The sequence below is a fragment of the Pezoporus flaviventris genome, unplaced genomic scaffold, assembly GCF_033815535.1.
Source record: "Pezoporus flaviventris isolate CSIRO_AGI_PZ_B2104156 unplaced genomic scaffold, CSIRO_AGI_Pfla_v1 ptg000007l, whole genome shotgun sequence".
Taxonomy (NCBI): Eukaryota; Metazoa; Chordata; class Aves; order Psittaciformes; family Psittacidae; genus Pezoporus; species Pezoporus flaviventris.
Window position 1 is genome coordinate 34,142,415 of NW_026892555.1, and position 24,941 is coordinate 34,167,355.

Genomic DNA, 24,941 nt, shown 5'->3' on the forward strand with positions numbered 1-24,941 from the left:
ATTTAGCTGCAGTTATGCTGCCTCAGGGTTAGAAATTAAATTATATCTGGAGGCCTTTCCAAGCCCCATTTCCTGTAACAGTCCCTCTGTAGACAAATGCACACATTTCTGGGAGAGGACCCTGGTGATAATCAGCAGCTCAGCATTCAAGTAAGTCACAATAGGAACTATTTATGTTTGCTCTCCTGCAGTCTCTTTAGATCTGTGGTGTATCTGAGTTTGGTGGGCAAAACCATAGTTCCTCCTGTCTCTCTCACAATTCAGAACAATATTGTCACAAAACTCTCAAAAAAAAGGTCCATGAATCTGCAGATTCAGCAGTGATTCTGCTTAATTGCTACAGACCCATTCTCAAGGATTGGCTAATAATTTATTAAGAAAAATAATGTGAAGCTCAAATATAATACAGATAGTATTCATACAACAAAGATATGCTAGCTGGAGAGTGTGTCAAATTCTACAGTTGAACTTCTGGAATAGCAGCTGGCATAACATTATTCACTAAAGCACTGTCATCTTCCAACAACAGACATATGTATGGAGCTTCATAGATTGAATACCAGTTCTTGATACAGTGAAATTTATACATTTGTAGTGTTTGTGTAAGTGAAAACACCACTAGACCACTTTGCTAATTGAAATGAACTTAAGGTCTAGTAGAGTGTTTTCACTTGATAATGCACCTTGATAGGTTTAAAGCTGTCATAGAGGAAACTTCTGCAGGCAGTAAATATTAAATTTGCTGCTTGTCTATGGCAGATAAACCATGCAAAAGAGTATCTGACTGTACTATCCAAAGGGAAAAACAATAATAATGATAAAAAAAAGGCCATCAAATTAGATTCTATTTGGCTATGCTTTAGGTTTATATAACATCAGGAACAAAACCAAAGTCATAAGGAACATTCATGAAAGAATTCTAACTTATAAAGATGAGTCTTATTTTAACAAACAATTTGGTAACTAAAAGTAATTACAACTGATTTGACTAATATTTCAGCAATATACCATTAAGTAAGCGAATGCTATAAAACCAGGGATCTGTTTAAACTTTACTAGATGAAACTCAAGCTTTTGCACTTTCAGCTAAAACTGTAAGGGGCAAAAATATCTATAAAACTAAGTACTTGCATTGCCTAAGCAGATGCTGCCTAATCCAAACAAAGTAGAAACCAGGGACATGAGCGACTGGGCACCAAACTTCTTCAAGCATAGGAAGAGCCATTTGCCTCTGAACACAGACTTTTGTACATTTGTTTTCATTGGGAAGCTGGCCTGGAACTGGAAAGGTACTGAAATCATGGGAACTTCATGGTTAGCTTACTTGCTGCAGAAAAACCCAGGTTGTGTAATCTGTCGCAGAGGACCTTTTCTGTATTCTACTTTAATAGCTCACTGGATTAAATGTAACACATGTCCACATATAACCATAGCAATGAAACACTAATGTCTCATACATGTACTCATACATGTATGTGAGTTGGCTTTCATTTATTTCATGTATTTCTGTGAGTTTAGTTGTTGTAATATAGAATACCCATGCATTTAGCAAGTTTCCTCTGTAAGTGAATCGTAGACATATGTGAAGCAAGACTTCAGGAAGCAGGATACAAGTTTCCCTCCCTCTTTAGCAATTACTGACTCAGGAAAAAGAGACTTAAACTGCAAATAAAGCCATATTTTTAGGAAGCATATTCAACACAATGGCACAAGCTTTTGTTAATACCATACAAGTACAGTATAGCTGGCTGTTATAGAAGTGTTTTTCAGTTATTGCATAAATTTCCAAGATAAGGATTTGCTCAGGCAAATTTTCCACTGGATAATATAAAATAAATAATTTTGTTTTAGTAAATCCTGCGGGTAAAATTTCTCCTCATTTTTCCCTCAGCCACACCTACAAATCCTAGAGCTAGACACTGGGGTAGCAAGAAGTCACTCAAATCTGCCACATTGTGAAGTTACTTGATATGAGCAGTACAGAAGGAAACCTATTAATATTATTGTGTTATTGAAATGAATAGAGATATATTAAGGGTGCTTTTAAGATTACTCAGATAAAGTATCAAGGGTGTAAAGGTCTTCACAGGAAGCAGCAGAAACTCATATGGCAACAAAACCCCATTTATTATCAATTGTCCTTTGAAAGTGAGGCAGCTGCTTATTAGACAAGCTACAAAAAATTTTATATACTGAGATATGTTTGTACTTTTTACATTAACAAGTACGACTGAGTATAATGTCCTACAATATTGCATTAATAAATGCTTTTAAAAACTAAGATGTAAACATATGGCTAGGAAAAATGCATCTGTTTATCATGGCTGTTTTTCCATCAAAAAGCAGTAATTGAATAACATCAGCAATGACCCATGAAGTATCTTTCTGAAAAGCACTATATTTACACTGTTTCATGCAATTAGAGAAAAGTACATTTCTATGTAGCTTACACTGAACATTTTGTGCTGGCTTTTAAGTGTCTCATGCAGTCAAAACCAAAAGAAATAAAACCACACCTTGATAAACCTGCCAAACTAACTACAGCAGCATCAACAAGAACTTCCAAAGCTGACTCTCAATTCAATTAGGCACCATGGAGGCAGAGTTTATTCCATAAGCAACTGACAAATGGAAACTTCTTCCTGAAGCCAAAAAGGTCAAAGAGAAAATGAATAAGGCTTCCCACAGCTCAAAGGTGAAAACAAGTTTATCACACATGCCTTCTGCATGGCCTTTCCAGCTGCTGTTTAAGCTCCCCAGTCCCCTAAGCCCAGCTGCTTGTTGCCTATTAAGCGCGTGTCAGCTCCTCCTTGGAGTTCTCCTGACTCGTTATGCTTCATTGCCAGCTTGCTCACGGTTGGGGTGCCAGGTGGCTGCTCCTCCTCTACAGTGCCAGCAGTGGTTGCTGGGCTGACCACTAGTATCAGCCAAGACTGCTTGCCATACGCTTTGGAAGGAGTAGTACCAACCGCAAGTGCTAAAAAAATCATGAGATCATCTCAAAATCATGAGAACTAAAGCAAAAAAGTTACATGGGATTTTCTGTATGTTTTAACATGAAAACAAATTAATATTTTCTATAAGATAATCCTCTACCCTTTAGTTTAGAAAGTGTCCCCAAAATACCATTTTTCTGGCCAGCCACAAGAACAGCTGGATCTCAGGAGCCCAAGATTTCACAGCATCTACAACTGGGACCACTCAAGAGTCAAGCCATCTTACCACACTTTGAGACACTTGCATACAATTAACATTTGCAAAATTATTAATCATTCTAATGAGTGTTGATGGTACCCACTATATTTGCAAATTATTTTTTTTCTCTCTAAAGATCAAAACCAGGATTAATATTCTGCTTTCCTCTATAAAGCTTGTCTTGTGTTTCCTCGCATGTAATCAAAATATAAAACCAGCCATGCCACTGACCAAATCTCTCTGTGCAACTCAGCCAAAACTGTCTTCAAGCTCTTAGACATGCAAGAACTTCTAGAATCACAATGCTGCCAAATACCAATTTCTTTCTCAACTTGTCATGGGCAATCTTAGCTCCACTGAAGTAAATGAGATTTTTCCCAGGGATTAAACATGGTCACAATTTCACCCAAGAATGGCATGAAGAAGAAAATGGAGCTTAACAGATGTTCTGTGAAGCAACTGGAAGAAGAAAACAACCCTAAAATCTACTTTTCACTTTTCAGTAGTGTCAAGGTAAACTATGAAATGCAGGACACTAAAGATGAATAAAACCTGTGAAAAGGACATATTAGTTTCAAGAATGTTTTACTGAACACAACCGACTAAATATAGCATATCAGTAATACGCTCTCCTCTATGCAAATAAGTCTTCAGGTATATTGGAAACACACACAGAAGAATAGATTTTCTTTACTGATGGCAAGTTAATGAAGCCCTTTCCTGAAATGAACTTAAAGCGACTATTCCTATGGGGTACCAGTACGCAAAACATTTTACATATAGGAAGTCTACACTAGGATGATACATATAGCAAGTACTTGCTCATCACAATGAGCACTTTACTTGCTCATGACTAAGACAGACCATACACTTTCTGTTTCACACTGTGTTTGTGAGACAGCAAAAAAAGTTCACACTATGAAATATCCATGACAGACAATTCATTTTTTATTTCTGAAAACAAATAGATGGTTTGTTATATTGTACTTTTTAATAGTTGCAAGCAATTTCATTATATCATTATGTCTAAGATATAGGTACCAAGCGTACATAATTGAAGACAAAGGAAATTGAGAACACACTTGACAGAATTAACAAGTAAATGAAATCAATAAATGCAACTGCCACATCCCTTCAATTGTTGTCTGTGCAAAAGCATCTTCTAGAGTTCCAAGCACACAGCATACACCAGTTAGTTTAACAGCAAATTTGTTTCAGTAATCCATATGGGTAACTAATGGTTTATCATATATATGAAATTACTTTAGGTGTTTTATTTTTGTATGCATGCTCCATTCCTTTTTAACAGTCTTTGTTTATTTTAAAGATCAAAGTAGATAAACTCAATAAAAAGCTATGCAGCATGGTCAACACCTGTTTCTGCTACCCACACGCATACTCTTTCACCAGCTCCCCCTTCTGACCTCTCTCTGCAGGTGACTATGAGTGAACAGCTAGTTCTCTGTGAGACCTGAATGGGACATAGACATTGGCTAGGGCGAATACTTTAATGTTTATTCATCTAAAAAAGGGTAAAGATTACAAAAATATATGGAGTAGAAAAACCTTAGACAAGTCAAAATACATAAAATCTCTAGGTAAAGTTTATTTTGGTCAGGCAGAGTTTAGTTTCTCAAATGTCAATCCAAAATAAGAGGGGTATAAACGAAACAAAAACATTATAGTAACTTTATACTAAAAGGCGACAGTTACCCTTCTTGCCTAAGGCCACTGTACCACAGTAAATACTCTCATTCAGCGCATTACAGCATCCACATATCAGAGTGGTTCCACTTATGTACTGCTGATACTAGAAAAATAACTTTCTTTAAAATTATTATGTATAAACTAAAGCAAATTTTCAGGTGTAATTTTGATCACCTTAATTTTGTTTTAATTAAATTGTTCTTCAACAATCCAACTGATTTCACAAACCTGTGAAATCAAACAGAAAAACACAGACGTTAGGGCTAGAATTAAATGTACACAAAAACAGGATAAAAGGGAAAATGAATCTTTCACTGTGCTTGCATTTTGTAAAAGTTTTCCATAATGCTGATTAGTTTTCCATAATTCAATTAAATATGCAACAATGATCAGCATTTTAGTTATCCTGACTCATTTTTATTTCTAAAATATTCAGAAGCAAATCACAGCTTTAGCTATATTATTTGTTCTGATTATTCACTGAGGGTTTTTTGGGGGGAAGAGGTCTGCTGCTTCTTTTTCAATAGTAGTAAGAGATTGCAATCAGTGACCAGTGTTTCAAAAAGTATCAAACATAAAAAGCAATTGTGATGAATCAGATAAGCTGAGATAGCAATGTTTTAAGTTCTGATAGCGTTCATTTTGAAAACCTTCCCCAAAGCAAAATGGAAATTTAGCTTTTACAAATATTTACGCATGCGCATTGAAATAGATTGTTTTGCAAATGTTGCTGACTATAACACAGCCTGCCTCCTGCCCCAGGGTTTGTAAAGGATATAATGCGTTCATATTATACCTATTACAGGGATCCAGATAGAGAATCAGAGTTATAAACCAGAAATAAACACCACAACGCATATAATTACACAGCTGAAGGCATAAAGTTCTGTATGTTACCTTAGAAGCCTTTACCTTTCCATTTTTAAACACTGAAGGAAATCAGGCACAGTAGCTTCACATTTATTCACTCCTCTTGAACATATAAATATGCAAGCCCTCTTTGGGAGATTAAAGAAGCTTGGCAGGAACAAGCTATTCCCATTACCTCCAGCTAATCAATTAACTACAAGTGGAACAAGATCCTTAAGGTTCACTTTGCCAGGTGATAAGCCTGGACTTTATATCTGATATTGTACTGATATTCAACAGAGAAAGGTACATACCATGAAAACCTCTGCATCAAAAAAAAACCAAAAAAACTTAATTAAGCCTAGGAAATCTTAGCAACAGTTCTTACCCTTTATTAGCCTTATATGTAATTTTTTTTTGTCATTTATACCTAATGTTTAACAACTGTTTTCCTCAGAGGCACTTCATTTAGCAGATATTCCAGTATTGTCGAAGTTTGAGCTTTAAGCAAAAAATTTGTCATAAGGGGGGAAAAGCAAATATATATAAGCCTGTTTCATTTGCAGATCCTTCTCGTGACTGTTACCCACAAAAACTCCAGGGACTGTGATTGTCTTAGCTACAGAAGGAAATGGGATGCCAGCCAGAAAATATATTCCATGCTACCCAATATACATTATGGAATTCTTGACTGCCGAGAAATGATATTAGCAAGAACAAATCAACTTGCAGTTGACATGAGATGGAGACATGCCAAGGTCAGGACGCAGGAGACGAAGGACACCCTGGAAGGGTGATGCGATTCAGTGTACCTGTCTCAGTCCCCCTGTAAGACAGATCTCTAGCCGTCCTCTGAGGTCCCTTTGTGTCTCTCCTAACTTTAGAGAACAAATTGCTTGGACTAGACTCCCTCCCTTCCATCTAGCTAAGGTAGGTGAGACAAGTCATACCCTGACAAGCTGATTTCTCCAATATAAAGGGAAATTACAATAATTTAAAAGTAGTTACTACAAGCAGGAAGCCACCACTGACTTACCTGGGGAGAATAACTGAAAAACTATAGTCATTTCAAATTTAGTGAAATCACACCAGAATGAAACACAGATAGATATTAGAATGTGGGCCCAGACTCATGACACATTTTCGAAACATTAACTGGTGATATCTCATAGCTTGATGTCAGTTATCACATTTTATCATTCCTTCGCAGATCAGGGAAATAAAACACAGAGAAATAGGCATTGCCCAGATCCTGCTGTAACACTCACACTGGCACTACTCATTGCCAAGCAAGACTTAACCAAAACTACCAGAAGTCACCTATATCAACCCTCCTCTCTTCTTCCTCTTCCCCAGTCTCCACATTCATGGACTTTCTCCCTGACAGGATCAAGAACAGTCACCATAATTATTTCAAAAAATCTTAACCTTTTCCATTATAGAGCTTTTCATACTTGAATTTGAAATCCTTCCTCTTCATGATGAAAGAGGAATTTCTATGGTTTTGGCTTAGAATAAACCATAGAATGTAAAACACATTTTCAGCAATAGGATAATAAGGAGTGTTAATTTATTTGGTTTAGAGCTTGGAGAATACCAAACCAAAGAAGGAAAAGAGATTTCTTTCATAGATCCTTCACCTCCTGGTAATTTTTGCACCCTGGGATTACAGTCAGGCATTCTACATTTTTTCTGGTTTCTGCAGCAATATGGCCCCTCTGCTGAATCAATCATGCAGTTGTAGAGCCAAAAAACATTCAAGGCCTAAGTTAATGCAAAAGGATGTACTCCCTTAGCTTGTTGCTCCCTGGGTCTTGCACTTCATGGGGTCATTTGCATTCAAACAAATTAAGTGAAAAGTAGGTGTAAAACATGACCAGTGTGCTTTGGTAGTACTTCAGGACTTTGTGCTCTTTCTTCAGTGCTGTAAATGACTACACAAGGCACGGGTGAAAGATGACTGGGTATGATAGCTCTTGAAAAAAGCTGGGACAACAAAATGTAACAAAAAGCACAAGAATTTGTGGCAAGATCTTCTTGGTCTGCAGTGAAAGCACTCAGCAAGCATGACAAACAAAGGAACCAAGAAGGGCATAGAAGAATGAGCCCATCAGCCCATCAAAATTATTTGCTCCCTAGCTCTTTCCAATGCTCTGTACTATGAAAGCTCTTTCCAATGCTCTGTACTATGTACCACTTGAAATGGCCAGCTCCATCTAACTGGAAAGTCTGGACAGCAGTCCCTCAGTCAAACAGGTCATCGTTATGCCCCTCTACAGCCACACACAATTTTCACAGGGTTACAGTCACTTGTCCTTACTAAAACTCGAGCAGTATTGCTTCATAAGCATGTTTTGGTTGCAAGGCTAGCTGAAGCAGTCTCAGCTCACCACTCTCAGATTCAGATATTGCTGCTCCTGATTCACACAGCACAAATGTCGGGCAGCCACAGGGCTGAGCAGCAACACAGGACTGAATTATCTGAGTAAAAATATTCTTTTTACTCAGAGATCAGTTCATGCATGTCTTCACAAAGAGCTATATTCAAGGTACCTTTACTCAGCAAGTGTTTTGGAAGAGCAAAGGTGGATCAATCTGATATAAACAAAACCAAATCAAGTGATTTAATTAAAGTTCCTTCATCAGCACACACAAAATTAGGCTGCATTCCCATTTCTTAGATATAATGGTTAGACTTCTTAAGTACTTGCCAGTTGTTAGTCAGTAAAAGCTTTATTTTATTCTCCGAAATTCTTTAATATTAGAGAAGAGCTTTACTTTCTTAGATATTTATTATTCTTTATTATGTCCTTTTAGACTGAGCTTTTAACAGCACAGTACTAGAAAACCTGTGTTTCAACACATACACTATACTTTGTGATTCAAATTGAAGATCTTGTATCAACCTGTATCTCCTGCTAAATCAATATACAGTTAGTGGAGTATTTGTATTGCGATGTGTGTGTAAATCAATATATGTTTATATTTTTATTTTTGAATAAAATCCTAATAAAGCTTAGTACAGTTTTCCAGTGATGAGCATAGATGATTATCTGTTGTATTTACGTGGGTATCTATCCACAGTGGTTTATACAAGGCACAGAACTCTGTGGAATTAAAAAATTATGGACAGCCAATATTTTTTTTTTTTCCTGGAAGCTCAGAACTCCACTTGCAAATATGTTTTGAATTTTAAAAAAGTAAATCTTTTAAAAGCAAAACATTTATATCACTTCTAGAATGTAAACTGACATTTAATACCAGACATTCACACAGATAAAATTAGCATGAACATATTTTGTGCTTTGAAATCTACAGACTTCTATGACTATCTAGAGCACAGTAAACAGTATTTTATTAATATCTTTGTTATGGTAAATACTAATCCAAACTGTCATATTTCCCATGCATATATTTTTGGATTGCTAAGGACAGCCATTATTTTATCCAGACACAGCCTACATTTTCCTATAAAAGATTTCCAAGGACTAAATTATGATAATAAACACAACTGGGGGACAAAAATGTAGACTCATGGTCATTATATGATGTACATTTTTATCAATGCCTAACATGTAGTGCCCAGGAAAGCAACTTCAGTTGCACAACCAGACTGTTCTTTATGTGAATAAGTATATTCATAGACACAAAGTTGACCTCCCCTATACCTGTATAGAGCCCACAGAATCTCCTGCTGGATTATCTATCATCTGTCAGTTAGAAAGCTCTGTCACCTCATGCTAATGACTCCATGTTCATTGCTGCCCTTAACTTTTGCTTTCAATGCTTAAGGTTCCTGGTTGCTAGGACAGAAAACTTTATCACAGTTGGATGAGCTGAATGTTTTTTATTCAAATGTCTACCTACAGATACCAAGTAATCTCTGAGGTTCCTAGTTGAATGCCTTTAGGTGAGGCAAAGTCCTAACAGCATTTCCCAAATCCTGGGTCATTTTTAACCATCTTCTGAAATCTCTCAAGTAATTCCAATCTTTCTTAATGGCAAGACATCAAAACCACAGTATTTTACCGATATTATGTGGAATAATTACTTTGCTGCTTAACTTTTTAGGCATTCAAGGAATGGTCTACCCTTTGTGACAGCATTATGCTGAGAGCTCACACTGAGATGATCTTCTATGATCACTCTAAATCCATTAGGTCACTGCTTTCCAGGACAAAGCCTCATTTTTCTGCAGCAGAGACAGATATGTTTCTCTGGTGCCAGATATATTTCATTTGTTTCAAATATATTTCATCTGGTTATAATAAAGTGCATTTTACTGGAATGTAGCCATTATACCAGGGGATTCATATCATTTAATAACTTCAACTTGTCCTTCCCACCAATTATCCAAACCTATCAGACCCTAATGAGCCCCATTCATCTACATCTTCCCACTAGAAAAACAGCCTTTAATTTACCTAATGTGTGCCCTGATAATTCTCTACACCATTTTTTAAATTACAGTGTCATTTCTTATTGTTAAATGTCTTTGGGAATCCAATTTTACCATAATAATGCAAGTTGCAGAAAAAGACACCCTTAGGTTTGGAAGTTATAGTGAAAACAGCTTTCTGCACTTTAACAAATTTTGAGAATTTTTTTCCTCACTGCAATGGAAAATTCCCTCCTCCTCCCAAATCTTTAGTTCAATGTGAACTTTTCCAAGAAACCAAATATTAGTCAATAGAAAAAAAAATGACATGAGCAAAGTCTTAATAATAGTATAAGATAATGGCAACTTTGGATTTAAGTACGTCCATTTAAAAAATAGGGATCTTGAGTCTTGTTCCATCTTTCCTTAGCTTTATTTGAACTCTCCCCTCACTATACAACAGTCATCTAACTTCTGGAAGAAATAATATCAATTTCCACTTTTCTTTCACTATCTAGAAATAATTAAACCCAAGTGGGCAAGTTTCCATGCTTGGAAATTGTTTTCTCTCATTTTCAGTCTCAAAAAGCAGTCATATGAAATGGTGTAGCTTCAGCTATGGATGTTACAAGACATCCAGCAAAGACCATCCAATAGGTCTTTGTAGACTTTCTGTTTACAGGAACACAGTCCTTACTGGTATTCCATTTCTGAAATGTATATAGAACTGTCTCAAGCTAAATACCTAGCTAAACCACTGGTAGGCAGAATGAGAGACAACATATCTTCTTTAACATATGCAAGACCAGTGCAAAACTGAATGGAGTAGAAATCCCACTTTTTCCCAACGTTTTGATATATCAGCAGTAGACCTTCCGCTGCAAACCTTAGAAAAGTCTTTACAGATGTACAGTGGCAAAACATTTCAGGTTCTTGCCACAGGTCAGCAGCTGAGAGTTCAAGCCTTGTCCCAGATCAGCCAAGCTAGAAGTGAGCATCTAGTGCTCCCACTGGCAAGCTGAAGTTAGAATGTGATAGTAGCCACACCACTCAGTATGCCAACCGACATGCGTGAAGCAGATTAAGGCAAAGGAATGTATATACACAGAGATATATATCTAATATGTATTAACCAAGTAGCAAGTTCACTAAGAGTCTACATTATTCACCTATCATGTACAACTGACACATGGACTGACTGCAGGTAGGGATACTCTGTCTGCAAGACTGTGAGACCTGGGGAACCTGTTGTGTGGTTTACTTCTTGAGTTAGGCACCCAAGAAAGCAGACTCAGGCTTTTGGGCAGGTTGGGACTACAGATAGGAGGCTAAATTATACCAAAAGACTGTCTTTGTCTTTTCAAGGTTCTTGGAAGCTAGCAATGCATTAGAAATTTCCAACCAGCTGTCCCTGTGGGACCTGTTCTCAAATGAAAATTATACATGTATCTTTCTCTCTCTGATGCGTGGCCACAAATTTAATTAGGCACATATGGAGGAAGTAAAGAGTATGCTGAAAAAATCAGCAATGCTTCTTAAATTTTTGCTTTACTGCTGTAACATTACAAATCTTTTAAGCTGTAATCATTTCTACTCTGTTATATGAGTGCTGATTTGATTTCAAATTTTGACACAATTTGTACAAATATTTTAAAAATATTGACTTCTAGTTATCTTTGGATCTTACTGATAAGGATAAATTTTAAAAATGCTGTCAGAGAGCCTGAAGTATTTAGAAAATAAGGTCTGATTTACAAGAACTGAGAACTTAGATCTCACCTCTATAAGAAAACGTGTGCTGTCTAACCTGTTTTGCAAATGATGTTTATTGGAAGATGCTGGGATGCCAGAGGAACCCAATTCTTTTCAGCTACCACTGGCTTTGAAAATAGCCTCTTTATACTCTTACGTCTGACTACAGTTGAAACTGTTATCCCCAATTCTTTTTTTCTTATAGAACACTAACCAGCAGGTATTCATTTAAAAGAACTCAAGGTGACTCACATAGCTTCTCTTTTTCAATTGTTAGTTTTCCCACCACCAAAAACTACCTTTACACCTGGCTGCTATTATCTCAAAGTAGTCAAAGAATGTGGTAAATATTATCCACATATAATTTATTAAAAGCTGAGTCAAAGAACAGGTGTTGCTATTGTAAAGATTAATTTTGCAGCTCTTCTGTTCAAACTCGTAAATTATGAACTCTTGGGCCCCCTCAACACTAAATCACACACACAACATCCACGCAGATTTATTAACTTTAGGGTGAAAAACGATGTGTAAACTTGCCAGCTGCTCTGCCTACAAGCACTGGCACCAGTAAGTATGCTAGGCCCCTTACTGTCTCTCCACTTTACAACTAGGAATTGGCAGCTTCTCTCTGCCATCAGTGGCAGTTCTATAATTTCTGCTTTTGTTCTACTCCTTTAGTTATATTAGAAGAAACATCGACCTACTATAAAGGGTGTAGCAGTTAACTACACTATGGTTAACTGCACAGTCAATGTGGGTTCACAAAAGGAAGAACTATTTAACTAATTTGATATCATCCTACTATAAGGGCACATGCCTAGTAGATGTAGGGAAGGCAAGGCATGTAGCTTATCTGAATTTTCAGAAGACATTTGATACTGTCCTGCACAGCATCCTTCTGAACAAGTTCTCCAACTGTGGGATGGGCGGGTTCATGGTGCACTGGGTGAAGAACTGGCTGAAGGGCAGAACTCAATGGATTATAGTGAGTACAGCTACATATGGCTGGCGACTGGTCACCAGCAGTGTTCTAAAGGGCTCAATCCTAGGTCCAATTCTGTTCAATCTATTTAAGCAGCAACCTGGATGCAGGAGTTGAATGCATCGTTAGCAAGTTTGCTGATGATACTGAACTGGGAGGTGCTGTTGACTGTCTTAAGGGGCAGGAGGCACTGCAGAGAGATTGGAGGACTGGACGATTAATGGTATGAAACTTAACAAGTCCAAATGCTGGATCCTGCACCTAAGATGGAGTAATGCCAGGAATAAGTATAAATTGGGAGAGGAATGGCTCAAAATCAGCCCTGCAGAAAGGGATCTGGGGGTGCTGGTCAGCAGCAGGCTCAATTTGGGTCTGCAGTGTGTCTTGGCAGCCAAAAGGGCAAACCACATCCTGTGGTGCATCAAACATAGCATCACCAGCTGGGCAAAAGAGGCGATCATCCTGCCATATTCAGCACTGGTGCAGCTTCACTTTGAATACTGTGTGCAGTTCTGGGCCCCAGTTTAAGAAAAGTGAGAAAGTCCTTGAGTGTACCCAGAGGAGGGCAACAAAGCTGGTGAAAGGTCTGGAAGGAATGTCCTATGAGGAATGGGTGAGGACTTTGGGTTTGCCTAATTTGGAGAGAAGGAGGCTGAGGGATGACCTCAGTGTTCTCTACAGCTGAGGAGGGGAAGTGGAGAGGGACGCACTTAGCTCTTCTCCCCAAGATGCAGTGATAGCATGCTGAACCACAGGAGGTTTAGACTGGACATTAGGAAGCATTTTCTTTCCAAGAGGGTGGTCAAATGCTGAACAGGCTTCCTAAGGAGGTGGTCAATGCCCCAAAACTATCAGTGTTTAAAGACACAGTTGGATAATGCCCTTAATAACATGCTTTAGCTTTTGGTCAGTAACAGTAGCTTACAGCTACCTTTTCCTTTGTTCTCGGCATCATCAGATTCAGGAAAAACAATTATTATTTAGGCATCGGTTGTCTCTACTAATCTGGTGGTAGAACTGAAACTTTTATCTATAATTTACTACCCTGTCACACTGGGCAGTGACAATGATTGACCAGGATTCTTGGAATCCTATAGCAGAGGATCTTGGATGCTCAGAAGTCCCCACTCCTGTGCGATTCGGGTACAGCAGCTATAAAAGAACCATGGTGTGCATCTGATGTGTTCTGAAGCATCAGTCTCCCTGATCACATAATTAGCACCAGTCTATGTGTGCGCAGCCTTATCAACATTTGGGCGATTATAAATTCATTACAGAAAACAAAGAGGAAAATTCACATGTGCAGAAAAGGCTGGTACTGGGCTTTCCCTTGGACCACTCAAGGTGAGATTCACCCCAGATAACTGAAAGGTTCAGGCACAAGTCAAATTGGACTTTACTGGCTTTGGATTAAAATCAGCTCTACACACAAACTTCATTTTAACACTGAACTAGTGTGAAAAAAAATTGGCACATGCTCTTCAGTATCTCACTGTGCAAACTGAAATTTCATATTCAAACCCCAGGCTATATATGGACTTGTGAAACGGGTGTATGAATAGAAAACTCTTACTTTTTTTATGTGGCACAATTTAAAAAAGTATGAATCTTTAATCCCTTACACAACTGTTCCATTCTGTGAAGAAATTGGCTTTTCCTTAACTCTGCTTGTTTAAAACAGTTTTAGAAGAAAGCATTAAGTTTAGTAAACACGCCGACTGAATCATCTGTTCTTTTCAAGTACATTGCAAAACATGTAGTATTTCCAGCAAGATCATTTACAGGTACCTCGTAGGCAGACAGAACTTGCTACAGTTTGCATGTATTGCAATTTAGAGCATGTTACTTGTTGTTACTTGTTCTGTCATTTAGGCTATGATCCTTCTGACCTTTGCTTTCATGATCAGACAACTGCTTCAAAGAATGTAGGATATTAAGGATTACTTGTGTGATTAAGAATTTTTTTTTTCCATACAGAAGAATTCAAAGGAATGCAGGAAAATAGAGGTAATGGAGCCATAGGTCTGAGGAGGAAGGCTCTACTTTTCAGAGCTACTGAGGCTTTTTTGATGCATTTATTTTTGCTGGTCAATACAGATTTACTAAACAGAGCATCTATTTCAATTTCATGCTACTTCTTTTGAACAGCTACTTTAACATATCAGGGCAAATTGTTTCACTTAGCTAAGTAAACTGTGGTCTGCGATCATTTTGTCATTGTTCAGTGACTGCAGGAAAGCTTATGTAAATCAATCCCCTGAAGTTCAGTCCTCAAACAAATGAGTAATGGTACTTAGAAGAAAAGCTCCTGTGAGCAGTCATGACACCTTCACAGGATCTGAAGATATGAAAAAGAGAATTTAAAATTTTGAGGGTTTTTGACATATTATCTGGTCCTAACAAATATACTTACATTTGTCTTGGTCAGCTTCCACTTCTTCGCTTTCTGTGTCACTCGGTAATATCCAAGGTTGATGAGCAAGCTGAAGCTGTTGTAAGAATTCGTCCTGCCACAAACAGATCTATTTTAGATAAAATGACAGAGAATGGTTCTACATAAATGCAGATTGTAGCAAGCACTCTAGCCTCAATTAAATAGAGACAATAAAGCCTTTACTAAAAAATATCTTGCCGTAAAATAAAAGCAGAATGTAGAGGATATGCAGGCTCCCTAGATTTATTTTTTTTTCAGATTTCTTATTTATTTATCTATTCTGAAAAAAGAAACAAAGGTCTCTTTAGCTGTTTATCTGCTATAGCCACAGATATATACATATCTTAAGAAATGCAGTGACAGAGCAAAATCTTAATGCAGATATTCCATCTGTCCCTGCAGTTTTTGGACTATGCCTAGGCATGTCCTGCACAATTTGCTTAAGCAAGGCTTTGATTTGTCAGAACTTTCGCTGTCTCCAATCTAGTAAGAACAAGGACCTGAAACTTGATTTAGAACCTATGGATTTGTTGGAGAAGGAGAAAGCCTAAGAAGGCAAAACGCTATGGAAACTCTTGTCTCCAAGATACCATAAAACTCTAAGCACCAAAATATAAATGTTTTACAGAGTTAAGAATCTATATGCAGCTGAATATATTCTTTCACAAAAGTTTTACAATTGCCTGTTTTTTACAGAATGCATATATGTATGTATATAAAAATATTTTTCCATACACACACATATGTATGTGAGCACACACGCACGCAGACTTACAAAGTACTTTGACAGGTTCCTTCGCAATATTCAAGGTGAGAGACAAGACTGGAATGCATTCTATTTTCAAAAGCAGTTCAAACATGCAGTCTAGTCTCTAAAAGAGAACTTAAACATTGGCCAGATATCGTAAAATTACTGGCCAGATTCTTGTAAGTATCTGAAGACAAAGAAGGGTAATAGCCCTGTCTTCTTTTACACCAGCTAAAACCCAGAATCTACATGTTCTAAGTTAAATTGTATTGCACAGTACTATAGCATAATTTTCATTGTCGGGCTATTATCTGGTTTATAAACAGAAACCAGGCTTGTTTAAAACAGTTATTGGAGACCAAAGGCTGTTCAGTCAAGATCTAACTCACTGGGAGTAAATTATTGATTCTATTAGCAATCTGTGAAAAAATCCACAAAGACTGCTGCCATGGTACAACACAACTCAGGGAGGAGCTTCAGGCCTTAATGCCTGAATTGCCATTTCACATGTGCTCAGTGTTCGAGATGGTTGCTGACCATAGCATTGAACTGGGTGAAGTGTTTTGCTTCATGGAACAGGATTCTTGCAGTAGGAGAGAGTGGCTCTCGACACTGATCAGCATACTTTTTAATCTTACAAAAACACAGGGCAAAGGGCTGAGTCAGGCAGCAGAACAGAATGGAAGTATCTGACCAAAAAGAGAGTCCGCATCACATCAAGTTATGTTCTGTACCCCAGTAAGCAGAAGAAAAAACTTGTGTTAATCAGTGCTATATTAAAATAACCTGAAATTTCCTGCTGTTAACAATGACAGACCAATAAAGATTACTGAATACCACTTTAAACTATCTGGATAAATAAAGTGATTGTAAAATTCCATGTGTTCAGGAAATGATATGGCAAACAAGGGAGTCAGAAGTATTTTCATCTCAACAGCTATAGATAACTATCACACAATTGTATCACTTTAATGGAATCCATCCTAAAGAGATAAGCAGAATTCAACATTCCTTTGTCAATTTATGCAAAACACCAAAGGACAAGGTAATGCATAGAGGTATTTCTGCCAAAGGATTTGGAACCCTGATTTATTAGTTTTATAGAGATAATAAAACTATTTCTCTAGGTAGCATTTCTTCGCTATAATTCCATTCAGTCTTGAACAAAGCAGATAATAAAACACATCTGTTAGAACTTTGCAATATTATGTGTGCCAAGGGGCAGAAACTTATCCACAAAATCACAATCATTTTTAAGACTCGAGCATTAAAAACCCCTAAACATTCTTAACAGCTGATATGTTAAGTACTTGCCAAATTATTTAAGATTGTACTAAAACAAGATTAAACTACCCTGAGTTACAGCATAAACTTCACTAAAACTTAAGGACAACTCTGAATTGTATTTATCAGTAACATTTTTGTATTTTAGACTTATTATGTTAGTGTGAAACACATTACAAATTAGGAAACATACATAAGGCATTGAGAGAGACTTTAAAATTCCTGGTAAATAAAAAAGTGACAGCACGCTGTGTAAACCCATGCAGATTCTGAATTCTTTAATTCAAGCTCCTTATGGTAAAACATGCTCCTCATAGCCAGCAACGACATCCTTTTCAACTGACTTATTCTCATCAAATATGTATCAAATTTGTACTGGTTAATTCCATTACCACTACCTAAGAGTAAGGAAGCAGAATTATTTGCAAAATCTTATCATAGTATCTTGTCTATGTTTGGTGAGACAACCAGTGCTTTCACATCTAGTGGAAATTCCCAGTCCACATCATAAGGCTAAGAAGAATAAAGACAATTTCCCTTTTTTTACTTTTCCTTGTTTTAAATGGGAAGAGGACACAAAGCCTACAATGAAAGTTGCAAAATCATTTACAGTATCAGCCTCGAGTTTTATGTGCTTGTGATCTGGCAAAGTACAAAGTAAGAACTTTCTTGTCCTTCTCCTATCTCAGGCCACCTCTGACTTTTTAAAATTTTTCGCCACTGTCAGAGAGAAACTGTGACACAAGAAAATGAAATCACATGGCCACAAATAGGGGACACCTCTAACACAGCAAGAAAATGTCACTGGACAGAGATATTTCTTAAGTATGTTCTGTCTGAACCCACTTTTCTAAGTGATCAGAAACTTCAGTGGGAAAGGATAGCTTAAAACACCTCCCAGAGCTTCTAGTATAAACTCCAAAGATGAGGCTGGGAGCAGCAGATCGGCCAGACCTCCATCAGCTACTTTCTGACATCTGAGGACCTTTACAACTTGGCAGAGGAAGGTCTTTTGTATGAATGTGTCATATTAGCAGTTTTCCACTTGGAAGCAGAACTAGTCCGAAGATGAGTTTCCATTAAGTCAAAGGTCACATGTGCTTGTCAGGAAAGGATAAATAGGGTTTGAGCTGGGTCACTAGCAGCCACCATACTATTGTACCCAGTGAGCAAAAGGAAAGAAAAGAATTTATCACAGAGGATAAGACCCTGGATAGAAATGATGAGATTTAACACCAGCTTTACAGTGGGCTTGTTGGACGAAACTGGACATGCTACTCTAACTGTAAACCAAGGTAATAATATTGCTCTTTTCTTAAAGTTCCTGAGACATAAATATACACATATAAAAGTATAACAGGACACTGTTATACTAATAAGAGCTATTAATAAGAGCTATTAAGATACTAATAAGAGCTATTAGCAAAGCTTGGGATTTGGCAAACAGAAGTAATAATTCACAGCAAATTAAATGGGATTCATTGTTAATATTACTATAACTACAGAAAGGCTGTGAAAGAAAGCATTTTTAATTGCCTGCCTCGTTACAGGAAAGATCAGAAGTGATGGACAGACTGGATGTCCCTTGGTGTAGAAGCAGTGCTCATTACACGGCACTTTCAGGAGTCTATACAATAATTTTAGTTGGCATCATATGACTATGGACCAGTTAAGAGCAGGACTGCTTAAAAAGAAAGAAAGAAAAATAGGAGCAAAGTATTTTGCAGGAAACAACGAAACCGTTCATTTCTTTTGAACATTTTTAGTTTAAAATGAATTTCAATTCTCATTTTCTGGTACATGAGAAAAATTCCCACACACAAACACACACTCAAAACAGGAGACAAAGAGGTTCAGTTTGTCAAGAAAGAAATGTGTTACAATTAAATATTTTTTTTCCATGGAAAACTTCAGGTTTGAAAATGTATCAACTGTCAGTGAAGATACTTTCAACAGAACTGTAGTCACCTTCAGTCCTCATGTCTTTAAGTTGGATATCCAGTTCTAGGTGAAGAAGTAGCTTGAGCGATGGGATTAGTGCACTGCCATTCAAACAGCAAAATGAGGATTTTTTTTTTCACCACCAAATTTAAGTCAGATTTCCTCCACATATTCTTCAATTTTAGTTACCTGTGCCTCATTTCCTTCCTTTCATACTAAGTAATGGTGGCCACATACTTAATTGCAAGATTATACCAAGTATCAAATCTCTAATTTTCCTATAAGTATCTCTAAGCAATGTTACTAGAAACAACATCTTTTAAATTTTTTAAGAAGTCATTAGACTGATAACACATTGGTTGAAGTGTTATACCCCACAGAATTTTAGAACAAATTATATCTCTTAGAAACAATTATCTAAAAGTATGATATTTTTTTCAGTCTTGGAAAAAACTCTCCAGGCTTTGACAAATGGATTGCAAAGACATTGGTAATAAATGGTGGGAACCAACTTAATCCACCATGAAAAAATAAGCAATCTACACATACATGTCCTTCTCAAGTCAGTACAGAAGGACTGGCATTTCCTGAGAAGAAACTCACCTTTGTAAGGCATGTAGCTAAGACAGACAGAAGGGCTGTTCATTCACAGGTGCTTTTCTTTCCACTGCCTACATGCTAAAGTTATCTTTAAGGCAGCTAAACGTAGCAGAGGAGAATACCACTCAAAATTGACAAGGTACTTTAACTTTTTGTCTTGTTTTAAAGACTAATCCTGTAAAAGTGATTAATATGGGACAGGAAGTTTATATGCTCTGAATCAGCCTAGTTAACATGAATATAGTACTAGACCATGATTTCATGATATTGGACATTTTCTCATTGCACTTCAGTTTTGTGTTTCAGAAAATTTGTTCACTCAGCAATGCCTAACTAATCATTCCAACGTGTCCAAAAAAATGACAGAAAAAAAGCAAACCAAGGAAATATTATGCACTGCCAATGATGCAGGAAAAAATACCCTGGAATCATAAAGTTGAGATAAAGTTGTTTAATATTCCAGAGGTAAACACCTCTTAGAAACTGTAAGGCTAATACAACTGTTACACATTTTACAGGCAAAACCCTACAGAACTTATTGAAGATTTGAGGGGCGTGTTTCAGTATGATTCCTGTAATACCCTGACATTCTCTAATCTGTACCTCTCAAAGATGAGCAGCATTTCCTTGCTAATTTTCTCTTAATATTTCCAAGTTCTTTTCAGAGTAGTAAGTTACATTAGGTACACTGATGTTACTTCAACATAAAACACAACCTAGTCTTCATGTTGTAACAGCTTCTAAACATAGCAAAAACATTAAATTGAAAATCTTACTTCTGATAAACTGCTTCTCTGAGTAGTGACAGTTCCAACAATGTCTCCACTCATTTGCACTGAAAGCCCTGAAGCAGCGCTGAGGGTCCTCCCCATTTGGCTCTTAGACGTCAAAGATCTGCTTCTTTGCATACTAATGATGCCTTCCCTACTTCCTTGGTTGCTAGGGGTAAGAGGCCGTGACAGCAAGCTATTTGGGGTCACAGGTCTGTTCCCTGGAGTTGATGGCCTGTTGGTTTGTGCACCAGGCGTTGGAGGCCTGCTGTTTGCAACACTGGAGACCTGCGTTCTGCTGTTAGTGGGCAGTGGTGGTGATTTGTTTCCTTGGAGCTGAATGCTCTTCCCCATCTGAGTTGGCACCTGAGGCCTTGGATTTTGGACCTGTGTAGCTTGAAGATTGCCTTGACGGTCAGATGTAACTAAACTATGATGCTGGATACTAGGGCTTCTTGAGAGCCTTGCTTCTTCCCACAGTGCTAGGTCCTTCTCAATATCTGTGGACACACACAAAACCAAAAAAGAAAATAATGAAATAAACTCACTTTCTGTTTCTCTCTGATTTAAAATCTGTAATGATTTTCTCCAATATAAGTGGCAATCTGAAGTTATGCATAGAATAAGGCATTAGAATAAAACATAAGGCATTAGAGTAGTTCAAATGTTTGACAAGCATTTGCTTGAAGTTTATTTATATTTCATTTATTGCAAACACAGCTATCCCACAGAAACAAAATATTACCACTCAGAAATCCCACTCATTTCTTCAAAGTTCTCTCTCTGTGGCTTTTGCGCAGTTTCTCTCTGTGGCATTTGCTGTTTCTCATTAGTAACAAACCAAGACGAAGGAGTGAGCTAAATTTGCCATCCTCAGCTGCAGTGAAGAGTAATCCAAAACTGGTTCCAGGCAAGACTTTTGCTTCAGCCATTGCTGTCTATTTCCCAACCACAACTCTGGGGGAAATAACCCCTAGAACTCTTCCAAGTCTGGATCTGTGATCCCATTTGAATCTGAGTTTTGTGCTCAGGCTTGCAGTCAGTGCCACAGCAGGTGGAACATTTAGAATCCAAGGAGAAAAGCTATAGACCATTTGGAGGTCCAGTCCTTACCCCTCACATAGCCATAAGGAATAAAATCCTATTCAAAAAAAGAACAGATCAGGCCTAGTGATGAAAAGTGTCTTTTGAATTCATTTAAATCGTAATAATGCTTCTAATGAATTAAATCAGACACATCCAACAGTTAGGTGAGGGAAGCTGGAATTTAGGTTACCATTGCTAACACACTGAAAGTCCTCACAAGTAAAAATGTCAAACTTAAGGAACAGTTTACTCAAGTTCATTTTATCTTACACAATTGCTATCAATTTTCACTCTCGCTGGCACGTACTTTACTGTAACTTGGTTTTGATAGGGACAGTTGGTTATTGTAAGAAAAGCAATGCCATTTCCCATTAAACTGCAAAGTCACAGACACAGAAGCTCTAAATCAGCCAGCCTCTGCTGATTTAAACTCCTGGTATGTGAGTTTATGTAAAATAAGCATTTCCTTTTTATTTTGATAACAATAATTTCAGGTTCTAAAAGTCCTAAAAGCGTCAGATTTAAATTGCATGTTGGAAAATCAGATTTTCTTTCACTTGTGTTTGCCAGTAGGTATAAAAGAATGCTGTATGTAAAATTAACTTATTTTTCATAATTTTTATTAGAAAAATCATAATGTATTTGTTATAATAAATAACAATAACATTATTTACTATATTATTATTCATCATTATATCATTATATAACATTATATATCATTGTATAATGAATGATATACTAATTTCTTGTTATAAGATTATAAATATAATGGTTATTACAATAACATCTTTAAAGCAGGAAAACAAGTTATGTGAATTTCATGTTATCAGTCTAATACAAGACGTTCTGCACTTTTCAATTACTATCACTAGAAAAGCTGGTAAAACTGAAATAGTTGTGAAAGCCTCAGATAAAAGTGTCTCTCAACTCTTTAAAGATTAAGTGCTTTGCTGCTAGCAAATTTCAGAACACAGTCATTGTTTCTAGCACATAGTTAAGAACATTTCTAATTGTTACCTTGCTGACCTCTTAAAATTATTTTCATTTTGAAATAATTATGTCTTGAAGTACTCCTCCATTATGCTTTTAAAAAAAATCAATACACATCACTTTGGAACTTGTAAGATGTCTGGCAAATATTCAAGGGCCAATAATTTACAATATTGGTTATCTGATTTAAACCCAATGAGGAATATGTTCTTTTAAATATTCAGCTTAGCCTATCTCTTTCCAAAATTACAGACCTTTAAGTTTCTCATGATGATTCAGTATGCTAAGAAATTACATGAATATTGAATGATTTCATAAGAGTTAAATAAACATTTTATTTTGGCTCATGTTTTCATAATTCCATATAGTAATCAAGCCCAAAGATAAACCAACTCTCCTAATCATTTCTCCACATAAAATCAACGTTTCCATAGCATAATTATTCAATTTTATTCAGCACACATCCTCTATTTGATTTTGCTTCAGTATCAGCTTTTCAACCAGAAAGAATACCTTTACAGTATTATCTGATACATAGTAAATACCAGAATTGAATTACAACTTGGGATTTCTTAAATCCCTTGTTAATGTGATTTAAAGGAAAACAAAATGCAGACAACAGAGCAACACAAAGGCATTTTACTTTCATATCAGGAATACCAGTACAAGGATGTGATTCATTAAGGTACTTATAAACTGTTTATGTATTTAACAGCTCTTCTTGTGATAAAACATATTCCAGAATTATCCAATGACCCCAGAATCAGTGCAACAAACCAAATTAGAAGATACTGGAATTAACTACCAAAAAAAATATATCCACACCTTGTGTGTGATATAAAGCAGCCACAGTAACACAGGAGGCTGGATCTTAGACAGAAGTATTAAAAACCATATGTAGAGAAGGAAAAGAAAACTAATTTCTTCAATACCTGATTTTGTACTGAGGCTGTTGCTGGCAATTGGTGCTAGTCCCCAGTTTAGGCACAGGCACCAAATTGCTCCTTATGTTAGGAATAAATTTTATCCAGCATGTATACCTTAAGAGAAAGCCAGGCTCCTTAAGAAGATGTATCTGAGACAGGAGACTACATTTCATCATTACACAAGTAATCCAAATCATAATTCAGGCACCTAAATGCCTGGATAGGCAGTCATTTCAGTAGAATTAATAGGTTCCAGTGCACTTGGTAAGAGAACTTAAACAAGAGACTTGCTGATATCAGAGACACTTGAACTTTTGCAAATGTATGAGACAAATAAGGTTAAGCAAAACCACGGCATTATTATCTGAGGTCTTCTGAGCTGATTTTTCATGAAAATTATGTTATGCTTGTCTGTGAGGAGAATAATTGTCTCAAGCAGCACTAGTGCTATAATAGGACATGAATTATTAGGAATAAAAGAGTCCAAAGTCTAATAACTGGGCTGCTTTCTTGTAAATTTCTCAGGCAGACAAAAATTACTGAATGGTAGAACGACTGAACCCCATGTTACAGCATTACTGAAATAATGTGCCCGAAGTCAAACGACAACAGCAGCATTGATGTGTGAGAGAAGACCTTGTAGGTCACAAAACAACAGGCTGAATTGCAGAGACTAAGTGAATGTAGCTTACGGTCAATTAAGTATTTAAAATTCCATATCCTGGAATATGGTAGTTATTACTGTCAGCTATGTCAAGGGAGATCTAAAGGGACTGCATCTTTCAGAACACACTGCATACAAGAACAACCATGGAAATGTGACCAGTTAGGACATAAATGAAAGTAGGGAGTTCTTCACCAGACCTCTCCTGGGTGACAACTGCAGCAACGCAAAGGAAGGTAAGTGCTACTTCAGTGGCAGAGGCCCCTGTGGTACTTAGGTCCCTGCTGTACCGCAGAAACCTGATGAAAACAGCTTGGCCTGCTGGTTTCCTGGTTCTCACTAGAGCTTCCTGGAAGTTCCAACTTGGAGACAGGGACCATGGAATTTCAATCTAGTTTGGCAGTGACTTTAATAGTCACAGTGACTTGAACCTGTCAAAAAAAACCCTGTTTCTGTTGTCAGAAACAAAAACATCTAAAAACATCTGCATTTGCAGACAGAATAAATTTTAGTTGTTGTTCCACTGCAAGGAAATTTTTTTCTGAAGATCTTCCTTAAATGTGTTCACAGATTTCTCTTCTGCTTTGACTTCAGCTCCAGCAGCCCCTAGGCAGAAGTACAACAGCTGTTCCTCT

General features: G+C 37.0%; 1 protein-coding gene across 6 annotated transcripts in view; it reads right to left on the reverse strand.

Moving 5' to 3' along the window:
* Positions 1-4,498: 4,498 nt before the first annotated feature.
* CUNH8orf34 (chromosome unknown C8orf34 homolog) overlaps positions 4,499-24,941 on the reverse strand; it is a 161,586-nt gene continuing 141,143 nt past the window's right edge. For 2 of the 6 annotated variants that reach the window (XM_061448321.1, XM_061448315.1), the window contains 3 exons: positions 20,647-21,140; positions 15,277-15,385; positions 11,180-13,053 (listed from right to left, as the gene is read on the reverse strand). In XM_061448321.1, coding sequence (XP_061304305.1) covers positions 13,037-13,053; positions 15,277-15,385; positions 20,647-21,140 — 620 coding nt within the window. In that variant the 3' untranslated portion in view covers positions 11,180-13,036. Of the gene's footprint in view, positions 5,966-11,179; positions 13,054-15,276; positions 15,386-20,646; positions 21,141-24,941 lie in introns of those variants that run through there. The other 4 variants (XM_061448320.1, XM_061448318.1, XM_061448317.1 and 1 more) reach the window with 4 other exon arrangements.